The sequence below is a fragment of the Lissotriton vulgaris genome, chromosome 4_1, assembly GCF_964263255.1.
Source record: "Lissotriton vulgaris chromosome 4_1, aLisVul1.2, whole genome shotgun sequence".
Taxonomy (NCBI): domain Eukaryota; kingdom Metazoa; phylum Chordata; class Amphibia; order Caudata; family Salamandridae; genus Lissotriton; species Lissotriton vulgaris.
The window spans coordinates 1,752,520,060-1,752,538,447 of NC_141691.1; the positions used below are offsets into that span (position 1 = coordinate 1,752,520,060).

The window sequence follows — 18,388 nt, forward strand, 5'->3', positions numbered from 1 at the left end:
AAAGCTCCGTCCAGGGAGGCCACGCTGGACGCTGTTCAGGCTTCTCCAAATTTGTTTTAGAATCTGGGACTCACTCTAAACAACGAAAAGTCATCCCTGGTCCCGTCCAGAAAGGCTCGTTTCCTGGGAGCCATCCTGGATTCAAAGTTCTCAAGAGCCTTCCCTACTCCGGAAGGAGGGAGAAATTACAGACCTTGGCTCGGGACTTACTAGAAAGAAGGTGTCTTTCAGTACGCCGCTACAAATCTCTGCTGGGGGTGATTTCATCATGTATACACCTAATTCCTCATTGCAGACTGAGAATGAGTCCTCTGCAGGAGCAACTAGACAACCAGTGGAAGCAGGTCCACGGTTCATTCGAGGACAAGGTGACCATCAATCCAATCATGAAGGAAGCGGCCTTATGGTGGACAGATCAAAACAACTTGTCCCAAGGTCTATCCTTCGTAAGCGACCCGTCTCCACAAGTTGTAACAACGGACGCGTCATTGGAGGGTTGGGGAGCAGTAATGCAAGACCTGCATGTCAGCGGTCCTTGGTTGCCCCAGGAGAAACGACTCCACATCAACCTTTTAGAGCTAAGGGCGATAAGACTGGCTCTGCAAGCTTTTCTTCCTCGCCTGGAGGGTTCACAAGTGCTTATCCGGACGGACAACACCACTGCCATGCACTATTTGAACAAGGAAGGAGGAACCAGATCTCGTCCATTGTCGCAAGAAGCTCAACAGATCTGGGAATGGGCGATCCTTCCGGGAATGTCGCTAAAGGCAGAACACTTGCCAGGAGTTCTAAACGAGAACGCAGACAGACTGAGCAGGTCATCCTCAGTCAGCCACGAATGGGAATTGAATCAGCGAGTTCTGGAGGAGGTCTTCAGCCAGTGGGGCAGACCGGAGGTGAATCTCTTTGCCACACCAACCAACAAGAAATGCCGGTCTTACGCAAGCAGGTTTCACCATCGAGGTTCTCTGGGGAATGCGCTTTCGATAGCATGGTCAAGGACATTTGTCTACGCCTTTCCCCCATACCTCTGATCCCGTGGCTCATCAGGAAGATCAAGGTGGAGCCGTGCAGGATGATCCTGATAGCCCCTGCGTGGCCGAGACAGTTCTGGTACACGGAACTCCATCTGTTGTTGCTGGCTCCTCCTCTTCCTTTGAAGGTTCTACCAGATCTCCTCACAATGTCCGAAGGACAAGTTTGGCACCCAGATACAGTCATTACACCTGACAGCATGGCTCCTTAGCAGCAAGAGTTTATGAATCTCCCCATATCAAGAGAAATTAAGGAGGTCCTGTCCCAGGCAAGGGCTCCTTCAACGAACAAAGCTTACCGTCTTAAGTGGAAAAGATTTTGTTGCTGGTGTAGGAGAGAAAAGATTGATCCTTTTGCTTCCAAGCCTCATCAGCTCCTACTTTATCTGCTGTCCTTGGCTAAGTCGGGACTAGCCCATTCATCGATTAAAGTCCAATTGGCGGCGATTTCGAGGTACAGAAGGTCTGGGTCGGGGCCTTCCTTGTGGTCCTCCAGGATTGTCAAGCAGTTTCTTAAGGGCTTGTTCAGAGTCTATCCACCAGTGAGACCGCCGCCTCCTACTTGGCATTTGAATCTAGTCCTTTCTCAGCTCATGAAAAGCCCATTTGAACCAATCCATCGTTCTGACATGAAGTACCTTTCATGGAAATTGGCTCTCCTCCTCGCTCTCACGTCGGCTAGGCGTGTTGGAGAATTGCAGGCCTTGACTATCCAAGAACCTTTCCTCCAATTCAAAAAACAATGTAATCATGAGAACTAACCCTAGGTTTATGCCTAAAGTTCCCTCGGACTTCCACTTGAATGAGCCGGTCATTCTGAAGGCGTTCTTTCCTCAGCCAGCTACACCAGCAGAAAGAACATTGCATTCATTAGATGTACAACAATGCTTGAAATTCTACTTGGAACGTACTAAGGGATTTCGGAAATCCTCAGTTATTTGTTGCCTTTGGGGGTCCAAGCAAGGGCCTTCCACTATCCAAGCAGGGTATTTCAAGATGGATCACAAGTGCCATTCTGCATTGCCAGCAGGAAAACCTCTGACTGGTAGGATTCGGGCACATTCCACATGATCTGTGGCATCTTCAACGGCCCTCTTTGCGGGGGTACAGATTAAAGACATTTTCAGAGCTGCTACCTGGAGCAGCGTTCACACCTTTACCAAGCATTACTGCTTGGAGTCCTTACAACAAGATGATGCGGCAGTAGGACAGGCTGTCCTGAGGAATCTCCTCCAATAATTGGTGAGCTTTCCTTTCTATCCCACCTTCCGTATTACACATTTTGTATCTTTGTCATTTTGGCTATTGCAATACTTTTATGACACAAAATGTGGTTTTGTTGCTAACTGCTTGCTACTCTGATACAAAAGCATGGGAATCTATGAAAGTTCCAATACTGGGGTAAGAAAACAAGTTACTTACCTGTAACTTTGGTTCCCCAGTATTGGTAACTTTCATAGATTCCAAAACAATAGAGGAAGTGTAGAGGAATTGATAGAATCACCCTCCTTGTAGATCCGCATAAACAAAAAGATTCTATCAAAAGAAGTGCAAGTGTTACATTTTGGGATTTTTTCAGTTTCTTATTTAAGGGAGTGTAGAATGAGGCTCTTCATCAGACCAGTGGGATGAAGGCACTATGTGCTTTTAAAATACCCCTCGCACACTAAGAATCCCTTTTTGTCATGCTTCATCATTGGGGTCTTCCAGTCCCTCTACGGGGCGGGGCGTGCTGCGACCTACGAGCTACGCGGGAGCACTATTTTTGTGATGAATGGCTATGTGTTAGTGCAGTGTCAGTGAGGTTGGTGAAGTGTAGGGACCTTGTGACAGACGTCTTTTTTCAACTTTTTGAGTTTCACCCTGGGCCAACTCATGCCCTGAAGCACAAACTGACAGCTTATTTTTGCTATCGGTTTGTAGGACTCTAGGCAAACCTTAGAACTGAGTACCTTCTAGTAGGGACCATCAGAGGTCCTGATGATCAGACAGTAGGGGACTGTCTGAAACATGTCGACCTGGTAGGTGCCAACAGCCCTACCTCACAACCCCTTTTTAACATTCCCAGCCAGGGAAGTTAATAAAATTATTTTTTCCACTAGCCAGGGAATTTTTAAATTTTTTATCCACATCACAAGGTCCCTTCACTTCACCAACCTCACTGACACTGCCCTAACACATAGCCTTTCATCACAAAAAATAGTGCTCCTGCGTAGCTCGTAGGTCGCAGCCCGCCCCGCCCCGTAGAGGGACGGGAAGACCCCAATAATGAAGCATGACACTAAGAGATTTTTAGTGTGTGAGGGGTATTTTAAAAGCACATAGTGCCTTCATCCCACTGGTCTGATGAAGAGCCTCATTCTACTCTCCCTTAAATAAGAAACATTTATAGATTCCCATGCGCCCACCCACCTCCCCAAGGAAAGCTCAGCCTACAACAGATATGGTGTCTAAGTACACACGGCTACGAAAATCTGAGGCTCTGAGGTTACTTCAGGAGGGTTCTAAGGGGTGAGGCACTTCTGATTGGCTGATGCCTACGTTTGGTCTCTTTTACAAAAAGAGGGTGATATGCTACAAAAGGGAATGAGGCCTAGGCCTTTTTCCTTTCTCTTTTGTACCTACAGCTATGGTATTTTTGTTACCGAGACTCCCATTCCGACTACGGGGAATGATACAAAAGCATGGGAATCTATGAAAGTTACCAATACTGGGGAACCAAAGTTACAGGTAAGTAACTTGTTTTCATACCAAGTATCATGATGTAGCATGCATCAAATACCAATGTCATATGAATAAACAATTTGCCAAAACAAGTAACTAAACACCCCCACCACCACTCCCTTTCTCCAAGCTTCCATCTGTCTATCTGGTTAGTGCATTTAGAATAATGAATGAGTGCATCCACAGGCCTTCCATAATGTGACATAACTTGGGTGTCCTCTGTCCTACCCGAGTCCTGGGACCTCCTAACCCGGAGGACTGTCATTGTCTTAGTCTCCGACGTAAACATTGCATGTCCATCATGGCAATCCTTCTTCAGGAGTTTCAGTTAGGATGTTTAGAGTTGTCTGCTGGGAGCGGTAACCAGACCAAAGGGTTGAAAACCCCCTTATAAGTTGTTTCAATTGGCTTTATTGTTGGCGAAGCGACGAGTGGATTTAGTTGAAGGACCTAATGGAGTGGTCAGCTGTGGAGGAGCAGCACTTGAAAATGTCACATGCGTGTAATTGAGCTGCTGATGAGATAATGCTATGAGCCCAGTTACTTATTAGGTTTCAGGAGGGTGACCGCGGCTCGGATCCACTGAGTGAACGTGGGTTGGTCATAGTTTCTGGCGTTTATACCAGCAGATCGACTATGTCAATGTGGAATCCATTATTATGTACGTTGTCTCTTGTCTCCGTCTCATTGTGTTGCTGATTGACATACCCGCAAAATGCAAAATCAATAAAATAGAGTTAACAAAAAAATTATGTTCAGAGTTTCCCAGAGTGAAAAGTATTTGAAAAATAAAGCAGGGAATTTATAAATATTGAAAATACTGAATTCAGTGTAACGTTTTGAAATACCTTCCGAGACGTGTTTACTTTTCCTCCAGCATTTTGAAATCTTTTTTGTGTACTTTTTAAAACCATTCTTTACAAACAAACTTTAGCAAAACTAGTAGCTTGGCTTGTCTTCTGAGTGATAACCAGCACTTTCAGCAGGGTCTGAAGCTGAACGTCCGAGCTTTTGGAAAGTCTGGTGTTGAGCCCCTTAGGCTGTTCCTTGAAAAATATGACTTTTCACATCGACTTCCAGGCATCATGTGCGATAAAAGAGCAAGGGGGTTCCATGCATTTTCTATACAATCACTTTCCGTTTTTTTGCATTAAATACCCTGGCCTTAGGAAGATCCCTGAATTCCCTGTCTTAACTTTTTGCATTCTTTTACCTTAGTTTTTATGCCACTTTCATTTTACTTCCATAGATTGTATTTAGACTTGGGTGGAAGAGGCTTATGTAAACCGGATGTAAAGTACTCTGAACTTTAACATAAACAGCCTTCTCAATCACTTGTTTGCAACTTTCTGGCCTAATGTAATTGAATACCAGTTAAACATCCAATAGCATTTCTCCTCTTTGGCTCTACATTTGATAGCTCATTCCAACATCACCAATCAGCAACCCCTGACTTAATAAACATGCACCTCTTTTATAACACTGCAAAGTTCTCAACCTAAAACAGTTCATATGATTCCTAAAAACTACTGCATTGAGTAAAGTGTGTCTGAATTTTGAAGAAAATGTACAAAATGACACCTAAACAAATGTTATATAGGCAGATCATATTGGTTTTATAATCTGTGAATCGGACATGTGTTCATGGTTTTACAGTGGGATTTAATTTTGTGCATGGTTTTGGTTTTCAAGGTGAATGAAAACGGCGAAGAAGAAGTGAAGACATGTGTAAATTCCTTTGAAAGTGAAGGAGTCAACAGCAAGGGCCCTGTGGCCATGAAACTGTCTGTGTCCCAACCTACAAATGCATATGATTTTGGACAACTTATGAATGCAATAAAGACAGAGAAAAATACAGCTGCCTGTGCAGAACTTTTAACAACAGTTGAACCAAAAGAGTTGCCAATCCTCTTAAGTAACAAATTGGAAGATGATACATTCCTAATAATTATTCGCTCTTTGAAAAAGTATCTGTTGGAAAAGGACCCCAATCTTGTTTACCAACACCTTTATTACCTCAGTAAAGCTGAACGATTTCAGGTGAGTTGGCAGTGTAATTTAGTCTAAATCCTGCCTTGCATTTAATATAGCTTAACTTTATATGGATGTAAATACGCGCACCTAACATTTTTGAAAATTAACATTGTATGGTATATTCTAGGGTCACCTGTCCGTGTCATGGATCACAAAAATAGTGTTTATTTTTGATATGAAAGAAAAAACTATACATTTTTTTTCAAAATAAATATTTTGCATAAGCTACATACATATGATTGTAGCTTCTAAACAAGAGTCAGGCCTCACAGCTTCTTTCATTTAAAATTACTTAATCACAAATATTGAATACCTTATGGTGAGATCGAAATTCTGCAGCAATCGATAAAAAATTAATCTCAATTCTTGGTCACAGGACTTCCTTACTGAAGGCTTGTTAGTACTTTGTCAGAAATATTGTTTAAATGTGGCGGACTATCCCATTTTCATTTCTCCACTTTCTGAATTAAACACTCAAACAACTCCTTCAACTTCCTAGTGGATAGGTAGTGGTCAAATCCAATCTCAGAACACAAAAGCACACAAAACAAAGGTACTCTTCCCTATTTATTTACAAATGTATTCTTTGTGTACAGCAAATACTTTTCATGTTATTGTTTAATGTCTGGATTGGGTTAAGCATAGGCAAGGATTATACTCTTCTCATAATGTTCCTAACTAAGCAACAATGTAGAGTATGGCATATCCCAAGACACATAAGGAAATAATATCTATACTACTATTATAAAGAGAGAAGTCTGTCCTTTGAGCCAGGTAAACTCGAAAAGTACACCACCAATCTAAACACCCAAAACATCTATGAAAACCTCAGGGCAAGCAGAAGGACATAGGCGATATAAACATAAAAAATATACGTTATTTAAAACATTTACGAATAAAAATAAAGTAGTCCCTAGAAAGTAGCGCCGGCCGCGACGTCTGCGTGATGACATCGGGAGCGCGGGGAGGAGCGGCGTTCAGGAGCAACAGGAAGAGCGGAGGACATGAGCGCGGGGAGGAGCTGCGGAGGACAAGCAGGTTAGGAGCGGCCAGAAGCGGAGGAGCAGTGGCAGAGCGGGGAGGAGCGGCGGATGAGATAGCGCACAAACGGTCAGGAGCGGCGAGAAGCAGAGGAGCAGTGGAGCGGTAAACACAGCAGCGCGGGGAGGAGCGACGGATGAGGTAAGTCAAGCAGCTGCGGGTGCGCTGCGAGGGACGGGAGGGGGCCATGAACAGTGAGTGATAAAGGGTGCGCAGCGAGGGACGGGTGGGGGCCATGAACAGAGAGTGATAAAAAAAGCATTTTACACAAAGTCGGGACGTCGGGGGAAACAAAGCGTGGGCAGAAGCGGCTGCTCTGCTGCGCCTCTCCTGCTGCGATGCTGCCCCCAGCCCCTTTCCGCCCCGGGCAAGGCCGGGGTGGGCTGCTAGTAGTCTATAAAAAAAAAACATGACCATTCTAACTAACAGCCCAGTAGCAAGTCTTACTGATCACCCCATCTCCTGGGTACTCTTTTTATATCCGAAACAGACTTTAGAATTATCACTTGACTTAATAGAGCCTGCTCTTAATGGACAACTCAGCATACTCATGTTGGAGATCACCAAACAGACCACCACTGATATATTGGGTGAGGAAAACTGGAAGGTATGCGAATATCAACAAAGTAACAGCATTGCCTTAAAATACGCAACTATATAAAATAGCTACACTGATAGCACAGGTCATGTTAACCATCCTAAGCCTTCAGTTAAATATAGTTTGAAAAATCTTCATCTTGTGTCACACCAGAAGGTTTGTATCTTCCTGTGATAGAAAATAGGAGCCACCAATAAGGCCACCTGAAATAAAAATCCTTAAAACAAATTCCAAAAAACAACAGTCTTCAAAGTAGCCTTCAACTAAACGGCAGCCAAACATTGCGTTGATGCCATTACTCCTCTTGTTGAGTCTGCACCAAACACACACATTCTCATCCTTGCCTGGGCCATGATCTCTGCAAAGAAACTACTGCATGACTGCTTGTAAACAACACCAATGAAACATTCCCCCCATTGCTTAAGCCTCTTACCCCTGATACATTGAATAACACACAGCTTTGTGCGCAGCTGAAAGGTTGGATATGCCATCACCCTATTATTGGTCTTAGTCTGACCATTGATATTACAGGGGATGCTGCTCTTTAGGGGTAAATATCTTGTTGGAAACGCCCAAAGCCCTAATATCATCAACACTCTTGGGTATATTTGTGAACTGGCGTTGGCCTTTTATACACCACGCAACCTATCATATAACAAGCATTTACAATGCAACGGTTTCGCCTTTGGAAAAGTTAGAGCTATTGGCATTGTAAATGACAAAATTTGTATTTATGTGTTGGTTTTGAAAACAGATAAATAAATGGCATTGCCATTTACATTGCCAATAGCTTAATCTCTCGCAACTGTGAGACCTATTGTACCCTACGGACGAGCTCAGCAGACAGCAATTACTACCACACACACCCACCCAGAGCCAGCCACACCCACCCAGAGCCAGCCACACCCACCCAGAGGCTGCCACACCCACCCAGAGGCTGCCACACACACCCAGAGGCTGCCACACACACCCAGAGGCTGCCACACACACCCAGAGGCTGCCACACACACCCAGAGCCCCACACACAGAGCCCCCCCCACACACACAGAGCCCCACACACACACACACACACACACACACACACACACACACACACAGAGCCACACACACACCCACACACCCAGTACAGTCACATACACACACACACACACTGGAGCAGTCACACACACACACACACTGGAGCAGTCATACACACACACTGGAGCAGTCACATACACACACACACTGGAGCAGTCACATACACACACACTGGAGCAGTCACATACACACACACACACTGGAGCAGTCACACACACACTCTGGAGCAGTCTCACACACACACACACTCTGGCGCAGTCACATACACACACACACATTGGGGCAGTCACACACACACACACTTGAGCAGTCACACACACACACACTTGAGCAGTCACACACACACACACACTCTGGAGCAGTCACATACACACACACACACTCTGGAGCAGTCACATACACACACACACACACACTTGAGCAGTCACACAAACACACACACACTCTGGAGCAGTCACATACATATACACACACTCTGGAGCAGTCACATACACACACTCTGGAGCAGTCACATACACACACACTGGAGCAGTCATACACACACACACACACTCTGGAGCAGTCACATACACACACACACTTTTGGGCAGTCACACACACACACACTTGAGCAGTCACACACACTCTGGAGCAGTCACATACACACACACACACACACACACACACACACACACACACACACTCTGGAGCAGTCACACACACACTCTGGAGCAGTCACACTACTGGAAGTTGACAGACTGTGTGGTGCAATGCTTGTGTCTGCCTCGTGAGATAGTATAACTGTTAATAATTACCAAAGGTTAGTACAAAGAAATTATATTAAGTATTTTACACAGCCGCCAAGCCCTTACAGGCAGGGGACATTTCCTTGGACAGTAGAAATTTCATTTTATTTATTCAACTTAACTGCGGAAAACTGCTTCGTGTAAATAGAGGGCCAGGACAGACGACCTCAATAGTTAATTGTATTGTTACAATGGTAGATGGGTTTGGATAACATTTCCCAGCTGCATAACTGCCGAGAAGACCAAATGGATGTTACCCCTTGGCCCCACATAAGATGTCGTTACTTCGGGTAATTGGGAGAGCATCACCAAAGCGAGTTTCTGCTGCCGACTTTTTCATGTATATAAAACACGCACCTTTAATATCGAATCTTGCCCAAGACGACAGAAAGATAGGCTATTACATGTGTCACTTAAATTGTTATGTGTAAATAACCGAGCATTTTACCAGCACATTGTACAGCTATTTTTATGTGCCCCCCTGTGTATAAGAAATGTATTCAAATGTCTTTGTATACACGTATCTGAAAGAGACACGTTAGTGATAGATTCCTTACCTTAGAATATCCCCAGGCGTCAGACTGGATCCGGAAAGTTTTGCGTAGCAGTACCCTTGCGCGTCGGTAGGCGTCGTCTGCGGCTCCGCGTCCGTCGTGGGCGCCGTGATGACGTCGTCGGAGTACTTAGACGCCGCCTCCGCGTGCTGACGTCAGTTCTTCTTTTTTCCGCGCCAGCCAGCGCAGATCTGGAAAGAGCAGTTCCCTAGTCACTTTTTGACTAAACTTTTGTGATCTTTTGATCCATTTCGAAGTCTTTACGACTCCGACGGTGCCGTTAGGGATGCCCGGATTCAAGCATTGCGACGAGTGCGACCGTACCATGTCGGTCACGGATCCCCACCGTCTGTGCCTGATGTGTTTGGGCGTCGACCATGACGACGAGGCCTGCTCTGACTGTCGGGCCCTTTCTCGGAAGGCCAGGCGGGAGCGGTCCCGCAGGCGACTCGAAATCTGCCAGTCGGCCTCGCGCCGTGTGAGGTCCTGGTCCCACGGGAGGTCGAGGGACAGGTCGCGGGGACGGAGCCCTCACAGCTCCGGGAGTCGGCGCCACTCCTCCGGGTCCAAGTCGTCAGGTAAGAAGCATAAGAAGTAGAAGAGACATCATAGCTCTTCTGACTCCCCCCGACGCTCGCCCGATGCGGCCGGGGGTTCGGGTGACACCGCCCACGCGGCTCCTCGGGAGTCGCGGGCGCCGCGTTCGGCCCCATACCCCCCGGTCCCTGGGCTGAACGCGACGCCGGAGGAGATCGAGCGTTTTCTCATGGCCATGAGGTCCCTTTCTCCTCAGACGGGTTCCGCGGCGCCTTCGGGCCCAGCGGACCCGTCTGGGGACCCTAGTGGGTCGGGGGCTACGACCCCGACGCCGTCGGGTGCTTCGGCCTCGACGCCGCAGGGCCCGGCGCCGCAGGGCCCCACGATCCCGACACCACCGGTGCCCTCGGGCCCGGTGCCGCAGGGTACAGCGGCCCCGGCATCGTCGTCTCCTTCGGGCCCGGTGCCGCAGAGCGCCGCTGGACCCTCCTCGGGCGATGGATTGTCACCGGTGGACCTTACGACCCCCCCGGCATCGGTCCGTGTGGTGTCCCCTCCGGCGTCGTCCTCGGGCGGCGCCGTCCTCGATGCCTCCTCTCACTCGGTTCCGACGTCGGGACGACGCCTATCGGCGCCGATCTCGACGCCGTTTGGAGATTTCAGTTTCTATGAACCGTCCTCATTCAATTACGACCCTGAATCTCAGGAGATGGGGGAAGAGGAGAATTGGGAGGGGTCTGAGGACCCTCTGGCAAGGGAATGCCAGTCTAACATGGACTGGACAGGAGACCTTGGGGAGGCCAGTGGCCTGGACACCTCTCCAGACACTGGATTTGTCTCTCCTCCTACCGTGGCTTCGGAGGAGGGTGCTACTTATGGTGTGGTGTTGATGAGGGCTGCCAAGGCTTTGGGCCTTGAGCTCCCCGTCGTGGCCGTGAGGACTAACCTCCTCACTGAGGTCCTTAAGCCGCAGTCATGCTCCATGGAGCCTCTGCTGCCGTTTAATGAGGCCTTGACGGACGTTCTTTTGGGCACTTGGTCCAGGCCCGCTACAGGTTCGCCTGTAGATAGGAATGTGGCCAGACGCCACCGCCCGGCCCTGGGCGACCCATGTTTCCTGTCCACCCACCCCACCCCCGAGAGTCTGGTTATCCAGGCCTCTAACTCCCAGACCGCCTTCCCGACGGCCCCGCCGGACAGGGAGTCCAAGAGGTACGAGAACTATGGCAAGAAAATCTTCTCGTCCCTTAGCTTGGGACTGCGGTCTTCCAACACTGCATGCCTCTTGGGCCGTTACACCCACTCTCTGTGGGAAACGGTGGCGGAAGTGCTGCCAGAGTGTCCGTTGGAGGTACGGGCCAAACTCGGCCAAGCCCTAGTGGAGGGCCGGGACGCGGCAAAGTATTCAATCAGGTGCGGACTGGATACTACTGACTCGCTGGGCAGAGCGATGGCTACGACGGTGGCGGTACGACGCCACGCCTGGCTGAGATCCGCCAACTTTTCGGCAGACGTCCAAAATACACTCATGGACATGCCGTTCGATGGCCGTGGCCTCTTTGGCGACAAGGCAGACCATGCGCTTGAGCGCTTCAAGGACTCCAGGGCTACGGCCAAGTCCTTGGGCCTCTCGGCCCGTGCCAGCAAATGGGTGCCTTTCGCTCCTTTCGTGGCCAAGGAAGGGGCGCCCCCACACGTGCCGCCGGCCACTCGCCGCAAACTGTCGTCCAGCGCGGCGGCGGCCGTGGAAACCGCCGTGGAGGCGGTCGGGGAAACAAGCGGAGCCAGTCCACACCTGCCCCCGCAGCATCCGCCTCTAAACCCTCCTAGTCCGTGCTTTTCGGCCCATGTGACGCCAGTGGGAGGCAGGGTTCGCCATCACCACTCTCACTGGCGCACAGTCACTTCGGACACGTGGGTGCTGCAGATCGTCCGAAGGGGCTACTCACTCCCCTTCGAGACGACCCCTCAAGCCATGCCACCGCAACACCACCGCTTATCGGGGGATCACTTGCGGCTCCTGCAGGAGGAAGTTTCGGCCCTCTTGGCCAAGGGGGCCATCGAGCGCGTTCCTGTGCCAGAAGTAGGACGTGGTTGCTACTCCCACTACTTCCTGGTACCCTACGCCCTATCTTGGATCTGAGGAACGTCAACGGCTTCCTCCGGAAGGAGAAGTTCAAAATGCTGACACTGGCTCAGGTCTTGGCTGCCCTAGACCCAGGAGACTGGATGGTAGTGTTGGACTTGCAGGACGCATATTTCCACATCCCCGTCCTGCCGGCCCACAGGCGTTACCTGCGGTTCACGGTAGGCCTCGAGCACTTTCAGTTTACCATGCTCCCCTTCGGCCTTACCAGCGCCCCACGGGTGTTCACGAAGGTGATGGCGGTGGTCGCAGCTCATCTGCGCAGGTTAGGGGTCTCAGTCTTCCCCTACCTAGACGACTGGTTGTTGAAGGCGGGCTCGCCCCAGACAGTCGTCAGCCACCTCCAGACTACGGCGGATCTCCTGCACCTGCTTGGATTTTCCATCAATGTGCCGAAGTCACACCTGTGCCCCTCTCAGAAGCTCCTTTTCATCGGAGCGGTTCTCGACTCGGCGCAGTTTCGGGTTTACCCGCCCGAACAGCGGGTTCGGGATATACAGGCTCTGATTCCGATCTTCGGGCCGTTATCCCGGGTTTCGGTCAGGTTGACGCTGCGGCTTCTGGGGCTGATGGCCTCCTGCATCCTTCTGGTGCATCACGCATGGTGGCGGATGCGGGCTCTGCAGTGGGACCTGAAGTTTCAGTGGGCCCAGCACCGGGGCAACCTGTCCGACCATGTCCTGATCTCGGAGGGCACTGTGAGACAGCTGCAGTGGTGGCTCACGGACCGCGATTGGGTCAACGGTAGATCCCTCTCCCTTCCCCAACCGGAGCACGTAGTTGTGATGGACGCGTCCCTCCAGGGCTGGGGAGGCCATTTGGGAGAGGCGGAGATCAGAGGACTCTGGTCTCCGGCGGAGTCCCGGCTCCATATCAATCTGTTGAAGCTGCGGGCGATTCGTCTGGCACTGAAAGCATTCCTCCCGTCTGTCCGAGGGAGTGCAGTGCAGGTGTTCACGGACAACACCACCGCCATGTGGTACTGCAACAAACAGGGCGGAGTGGGGTCGTGGACCCTTTGGCAGGAGGCTCTGCGTCTCTGGCAATGGCTTGAACATCAGGGCGTGACTCTGGTGGTTCAACACCTGGCAGGTTCTCTGAACGCCAGGGCGGACGAACTCAGCCGTCGGTGCTCGATGGATCACGAATGGCGTCTGAACTCGGACGTGGCGCAAGGCCTCTTTCTGCGATGAGGAGAGCCTTGGTTAGATCTATTCGCCACCGAAGAGAACGCGCAATGTCATCAGTTCTGCGCGTTGGAATTTCCAAGGCGGCACTCGCTCGGAGACGCTTTTCGTGGCGAGTGGAGCTGCGGTCTGTTGTACGCCTTTCCGCCTATACCTCTTCTGCCCAGAGTGCTGAAGAAGATCAAGCGCGACCGGGCACAAGTCATCCTTGTGGCTCCGGACTGGGCACGAATGTACTGGTATCCCGAGCTACTCAGTATGTCAGTCGATCCCCCGGTTCGTCTGCCTCTTCAGGAGGACCTTCTGTCGCAGCAGCAGGGGACGGTCCTCCACCCGAACCTGTCCAGTCTCCACCTCCATGCTTGGCGATTGAGCGGCGACAGTTGAGGCCATTTGACTTGCCTCCTGAAGTTTGCAACATCATTCTGGCAGCCAGGCGTCCCTCCACAAAGACGGTATACGCCTGCAGGTGGAACAGATTTGTGGCATGGTGCACAGCAAAGGCTGTGGATCCCCTCAATGCCCCTCTCTCTGAGGTTCTTCTCTTCCTTCTTTCTCTTGCCCAGCAGGGCTCTGCTCTGGGCACTATCAAGGGCTATCTTTCGGCTCTTTCAGTCTTTCTGAGGCTGCCTGATCAGCCTTCTTTGTTCAAGTCCCCTATCGTAAATCGATTCCTGAAGGGCATCACTCATACCTTTCCTCCTGTTCCCTTCGTGATGCCTCAGTGGGACTTGAACCTGGTTCTAACATTTCTGATGTGCGCTCCCTTTGAGCCACTTCACAACTGTCCTCTTCGCCTTCTTTCTTTGAAGACTGCCTTCCTGGTAGCCATCACCTCTGCCAGGAGAGTGAGTGATCTCCAGGCTCTCTCTTGTAAGCCTCCTTTCCTTTCAGTCCATCCGGACAAGGTTGTTTTTAAGGACTAGGCCCTCCTTCTTGCCTAAGGTGGTCACGGCCTTCCACATTGGGCAGTCCATCACATTGCCCACCTTCTTTCCGCCTCCGCACCCCTCGAGAGAGGAGGAGAGGCTCCACCGTCTGGACCCAAAACGTGCGCTCTCGTTCTATCTGGATCGCACACGCCAGTTCCGGGTGGATGATCAACTCTTTGTAGGGTACACGGGCGCTAAGAAAGGGAAAGCGGTGCACAAACGGACCATCTCTCGATTTGAATTTTTGAATTTTTAACATATTTGTAATTTGAATTTGAATTTGAATTTTTTGAATTTTAACATATTTGTAAAGCGCGCTTATACCGGGACGGTTTCATGGTGCTAGGTAGCGGTGAGCCAGTGGACATAGTGACGGAGGCTAAACTGCTAGGGATCTGGAGAACAAGAAGGTCTTAAGATGTTTACGGAATTCCGCATAGGAAGTAGAAGCTCTGAGGGCAAAAGGGAGAGAGTTCCAAAAGGATGGGGCTAGGACCGCAAATCTCGTCCCTCCGGACCTCTTCTTCCTAAAGCGGGGGATTGTCAAGAGGGCCTGGTGAGATGAGCGGAGCTCTCTGGCCGGGAGGTAAGGTGATATGACATCACAAAGAAAGACAGGGGCAGTCCCTGACCTAGCCTGATAAGTCATGCAGCCCAACTTGAAGAGAGCCCTCTCCTTCACCGGTAACCAGTGCAGAGTTTGCAGCAGAGGGGTGGCATGGTGAAATTTAGGGAGTCCGTAAATCAGGCGGGCAGCCTGATTTTGTATCTGTTGAAGGCGGCGGATCAAGTAGTCTGGGGCGCCATTATAGACCACATTCCCATAGTCAAGGCGCGATAGCACCATGGCCATGAGGATAAGCTTAAGGGCGGAAACAGAAAAGAAACGAGAAACCTTACGAATAGTGCGAAGGGAAAAGAAACAGGAGGACACCACTGAGTGAACCTGCGTATGAAGGGAGAGCTGGGAATTGATAAAGATGCCCAGGGTTTTGACCTTTGGGACCGGGAGGGGAGGGGGACCAAGTGAGTCGGGCCAGAACGATGGGGACCAGAGACTGCAACCACTCCCAGTCAGAACCAGTTCGGTTTTGTCGGGATTTAGTTTGAGGTGGTTGCAGTTCATCCAATCTTGGATGAAGAGCATCACCCTCTGGAAATTCTGGGCAGAGGAGGGAAGATGGGAAAGGTTAAAAATAAGTTGGAGGTCGTCGGCGTAATTGAACACCGAGACCTCCATCTGCTGTAAAGAAAAAATAAGGGGTGAGATGTATAAATAAATAGCAGGGTAGACAAAGAGGAGCCCTGGGGAACGCCGCATCTCACTCTGCGAGGAGGGGCAGCAAAGTCGGCCAGATGGACAGCCTGCTCCCTGTCCGTTAGAAAGGACCGGAGCCAGGCGTGGGCCGTGCCCCCAATGCCCGCCGCCTCAACACGGGTTAACAGAATGTCATGATCCACCGTGTCGAACGCGGCGGACAGATCTAAGAGGACCAGGGCCTGGGGGAGGCAGATGTCAATGCCCTCCCTCAGTTTGTCCATCACCGAAACTACCACCTTCTCGGTTGAGTGCAGCGGGCGAAAACCTGCCTGACAGGAGGAGAGGCGGCCAGTAGACTCCACAAAGGAGCTCAGAGTCCCGGTAACATGAGCTTCTGAGACCTTCGCCAAGTAAGGCAGAAGGGAAATGGGACGATAGTTAACAGGCAGAGAAGGGTCGGCACCTGCCTTTTTCAGAATCGGAATGATAACGGCAGATTTATGGGCGTTTGGAACGATGCCAGTTTTAAGGGAGTGATTAATTAGTGTGAGTGGGGGGGAATAACAGCAGGAAAAGATCTCTTTCAGGGCAAAAGCCGGGCCGATGTCCTGGGGTGAGCCCGATTTTACCCGAGCCAGTAAGGGGAGTAGGGTTTCTCGTGTCAAAGGGGGAAGCTGAGTGAGAAGTGGAGCAGCGGGAGGCGGGGGAGCGGTGGACGGTGTCGGGAGTGAGGGAGAGATGTTGGCCTTAATGAGGGCTACCTTCTCAATAAAGAAGGAGTTAAGGGAATTGCAGAGTGATTGAGACGGAGGAATTTTAGGAATCACCCTGTCGGAGGCAGCGAGCTCGTGTACCGTAGCGAATATTTCCTTAGATTGTTTTTCCGCTGCCAGAATTCTACCAGAAAAGTACTCAGTTTTAGCTTTTAGTATATCCCTTTTATATTCATTGAGTACCAGGCAGTACTTTACTTTAAGAAGGGGACAGTAGGTGCGTCGCCATGCTCGTTCTGCTCTGCGCGCCGCCAGCTTCTTGTCCCTGAGGAGAGGAGTGAACCACCTGTTGGCAGCGTGGGCGCGTTTAATAGCCACTCTCTTAAGGGGAACAATGCTGTTGCATGCCTTTAGCAGCCAGTTGTTAATGGCTGTGAGCTGAGTGGGAAGGGATAAATCGCTAAGCTCAGGGCTAGATGCCGCAAGGGAACAGCAGACATCGGGAAGATCAGCCTTGTCCCACTTTCTGACCCAGATGTTTTTGGGCAAAGGAGGTTTAGGCGATTGTCCAAGGTTTAGTGCAAAGGAAATAAGGGAGTGGTCTGACCAGGGACAGGGCGAGATGATTGGAGAGTTGGTTGGGATATTGAGGGTCCATATTTGGTCAAGCTGATGGCCTTGGATGTGAGTAGGTGTAGCAAGCTGGGGGAGGAAGTTGAGACTAACAAGCAAGGCTGTGAACTCCTTAGATCTGGCGTCCTCAGCCGGGTCGTTTGGCCAGTAGTTTAGATATCCGAGGACCAGGATTGTTGAATTGTTCACTACTAGAGTGGCCAAAAGGTCCTCAATGGAAGTGAGAAATTGGGGAGTGGGCTGAGGGGGACGATAAATAAGTACACAAGTCAGGGGAACCCCAAAAGAAGTGGAACGGACTACTAGACAGTCTACAGCAGGAATAGGGGAGGAAGGTAGTGTCTGGAAGTGAAAATCAGTGCGGGTTATCAGGGCGACACCTCCTCCTGTCTTTCCCCCAGGGCGATCCATTCTAATGGCCGAATAGGTCGGGGGCAGCATGGCTAGAAGGCTCGGAAGGGAATCATCCCTGAACCACGTTTCAGTGAGAAACAGTAGGTCGGGGTGACAAGAGTCGAGCAGGTGGAATAGCTCAAGCTGATGCCCGACCGCGGACCTGGTGTTGAGGAGGATCGCGGTGGTGGTGGGCTGGGGGCTACAGGGGGTGCAAGGAGGGATGAGATCGAGGGTAGTTGCCTGGTGAGTAAGGGGTGGTGGGGCGTGAGACAGCTGGTGTATTGACAAATCAGGACGTGAATGTGCGGAGGGAATGCTGCATAGCCCAAGAGAGGCGATGCGTTCTAGCACTGTGGAGGGTGGAGAACACAAGTGCCAGAGAGAGAGCATGGTCGCCGGGGAGTATCTGATAAGTGGTGGGGCAGAGTGGCGGGCCCCTGGCCCCAGCCGGCCGCGGGCGGGCGCAGACGGGCTTAACTCAGGCGCAACTCCGGCGCGCCTACGTCGCGCCCGCTGCGCTCGTCCGCTGCGCTGACACATTCTGCCCGTATAAGTAGGGGGCAGCGTGGTGAGAGTGGCTACCAATTGAGCTCAGCTAGGAACCCAAGCCAAGATGGCGCCCGCGATCGCGGGAGCCCCTCACACAGCGAACTCCAGAGCCCCTGAAAACGTAAGTAGGTTAGCCAGACCTGTTAACTTTGAGCACAGGGGTTAGGGAAAAAAATATGCAGGTAAT

At 50.5% G+C, this 18,388-nt stretch overlaps 1 protein-coding gene across 1 annotated transcript in view; it reads left to right on the forward strand.

Moving 5' to 3' along the window:
• SPAG1 (sperm associated antigen 1) overlaps positions 1–18,388 on the forward strand; it is a 1,072,862-nt gene that overhangs the window by 982,673 nt on the left and 71,801 nt on the right. The window contains exon 18 of the mRNA XM_086966056.1: positions 5,451–5,798. Within this exon, the coding sequence (XP_086822182.1) occupies positions 5,451–5,798 (348 nt within the window). The remainder of the gene's footprint in view (positions 1–5,450; positions 5,799–18,388) is intronic.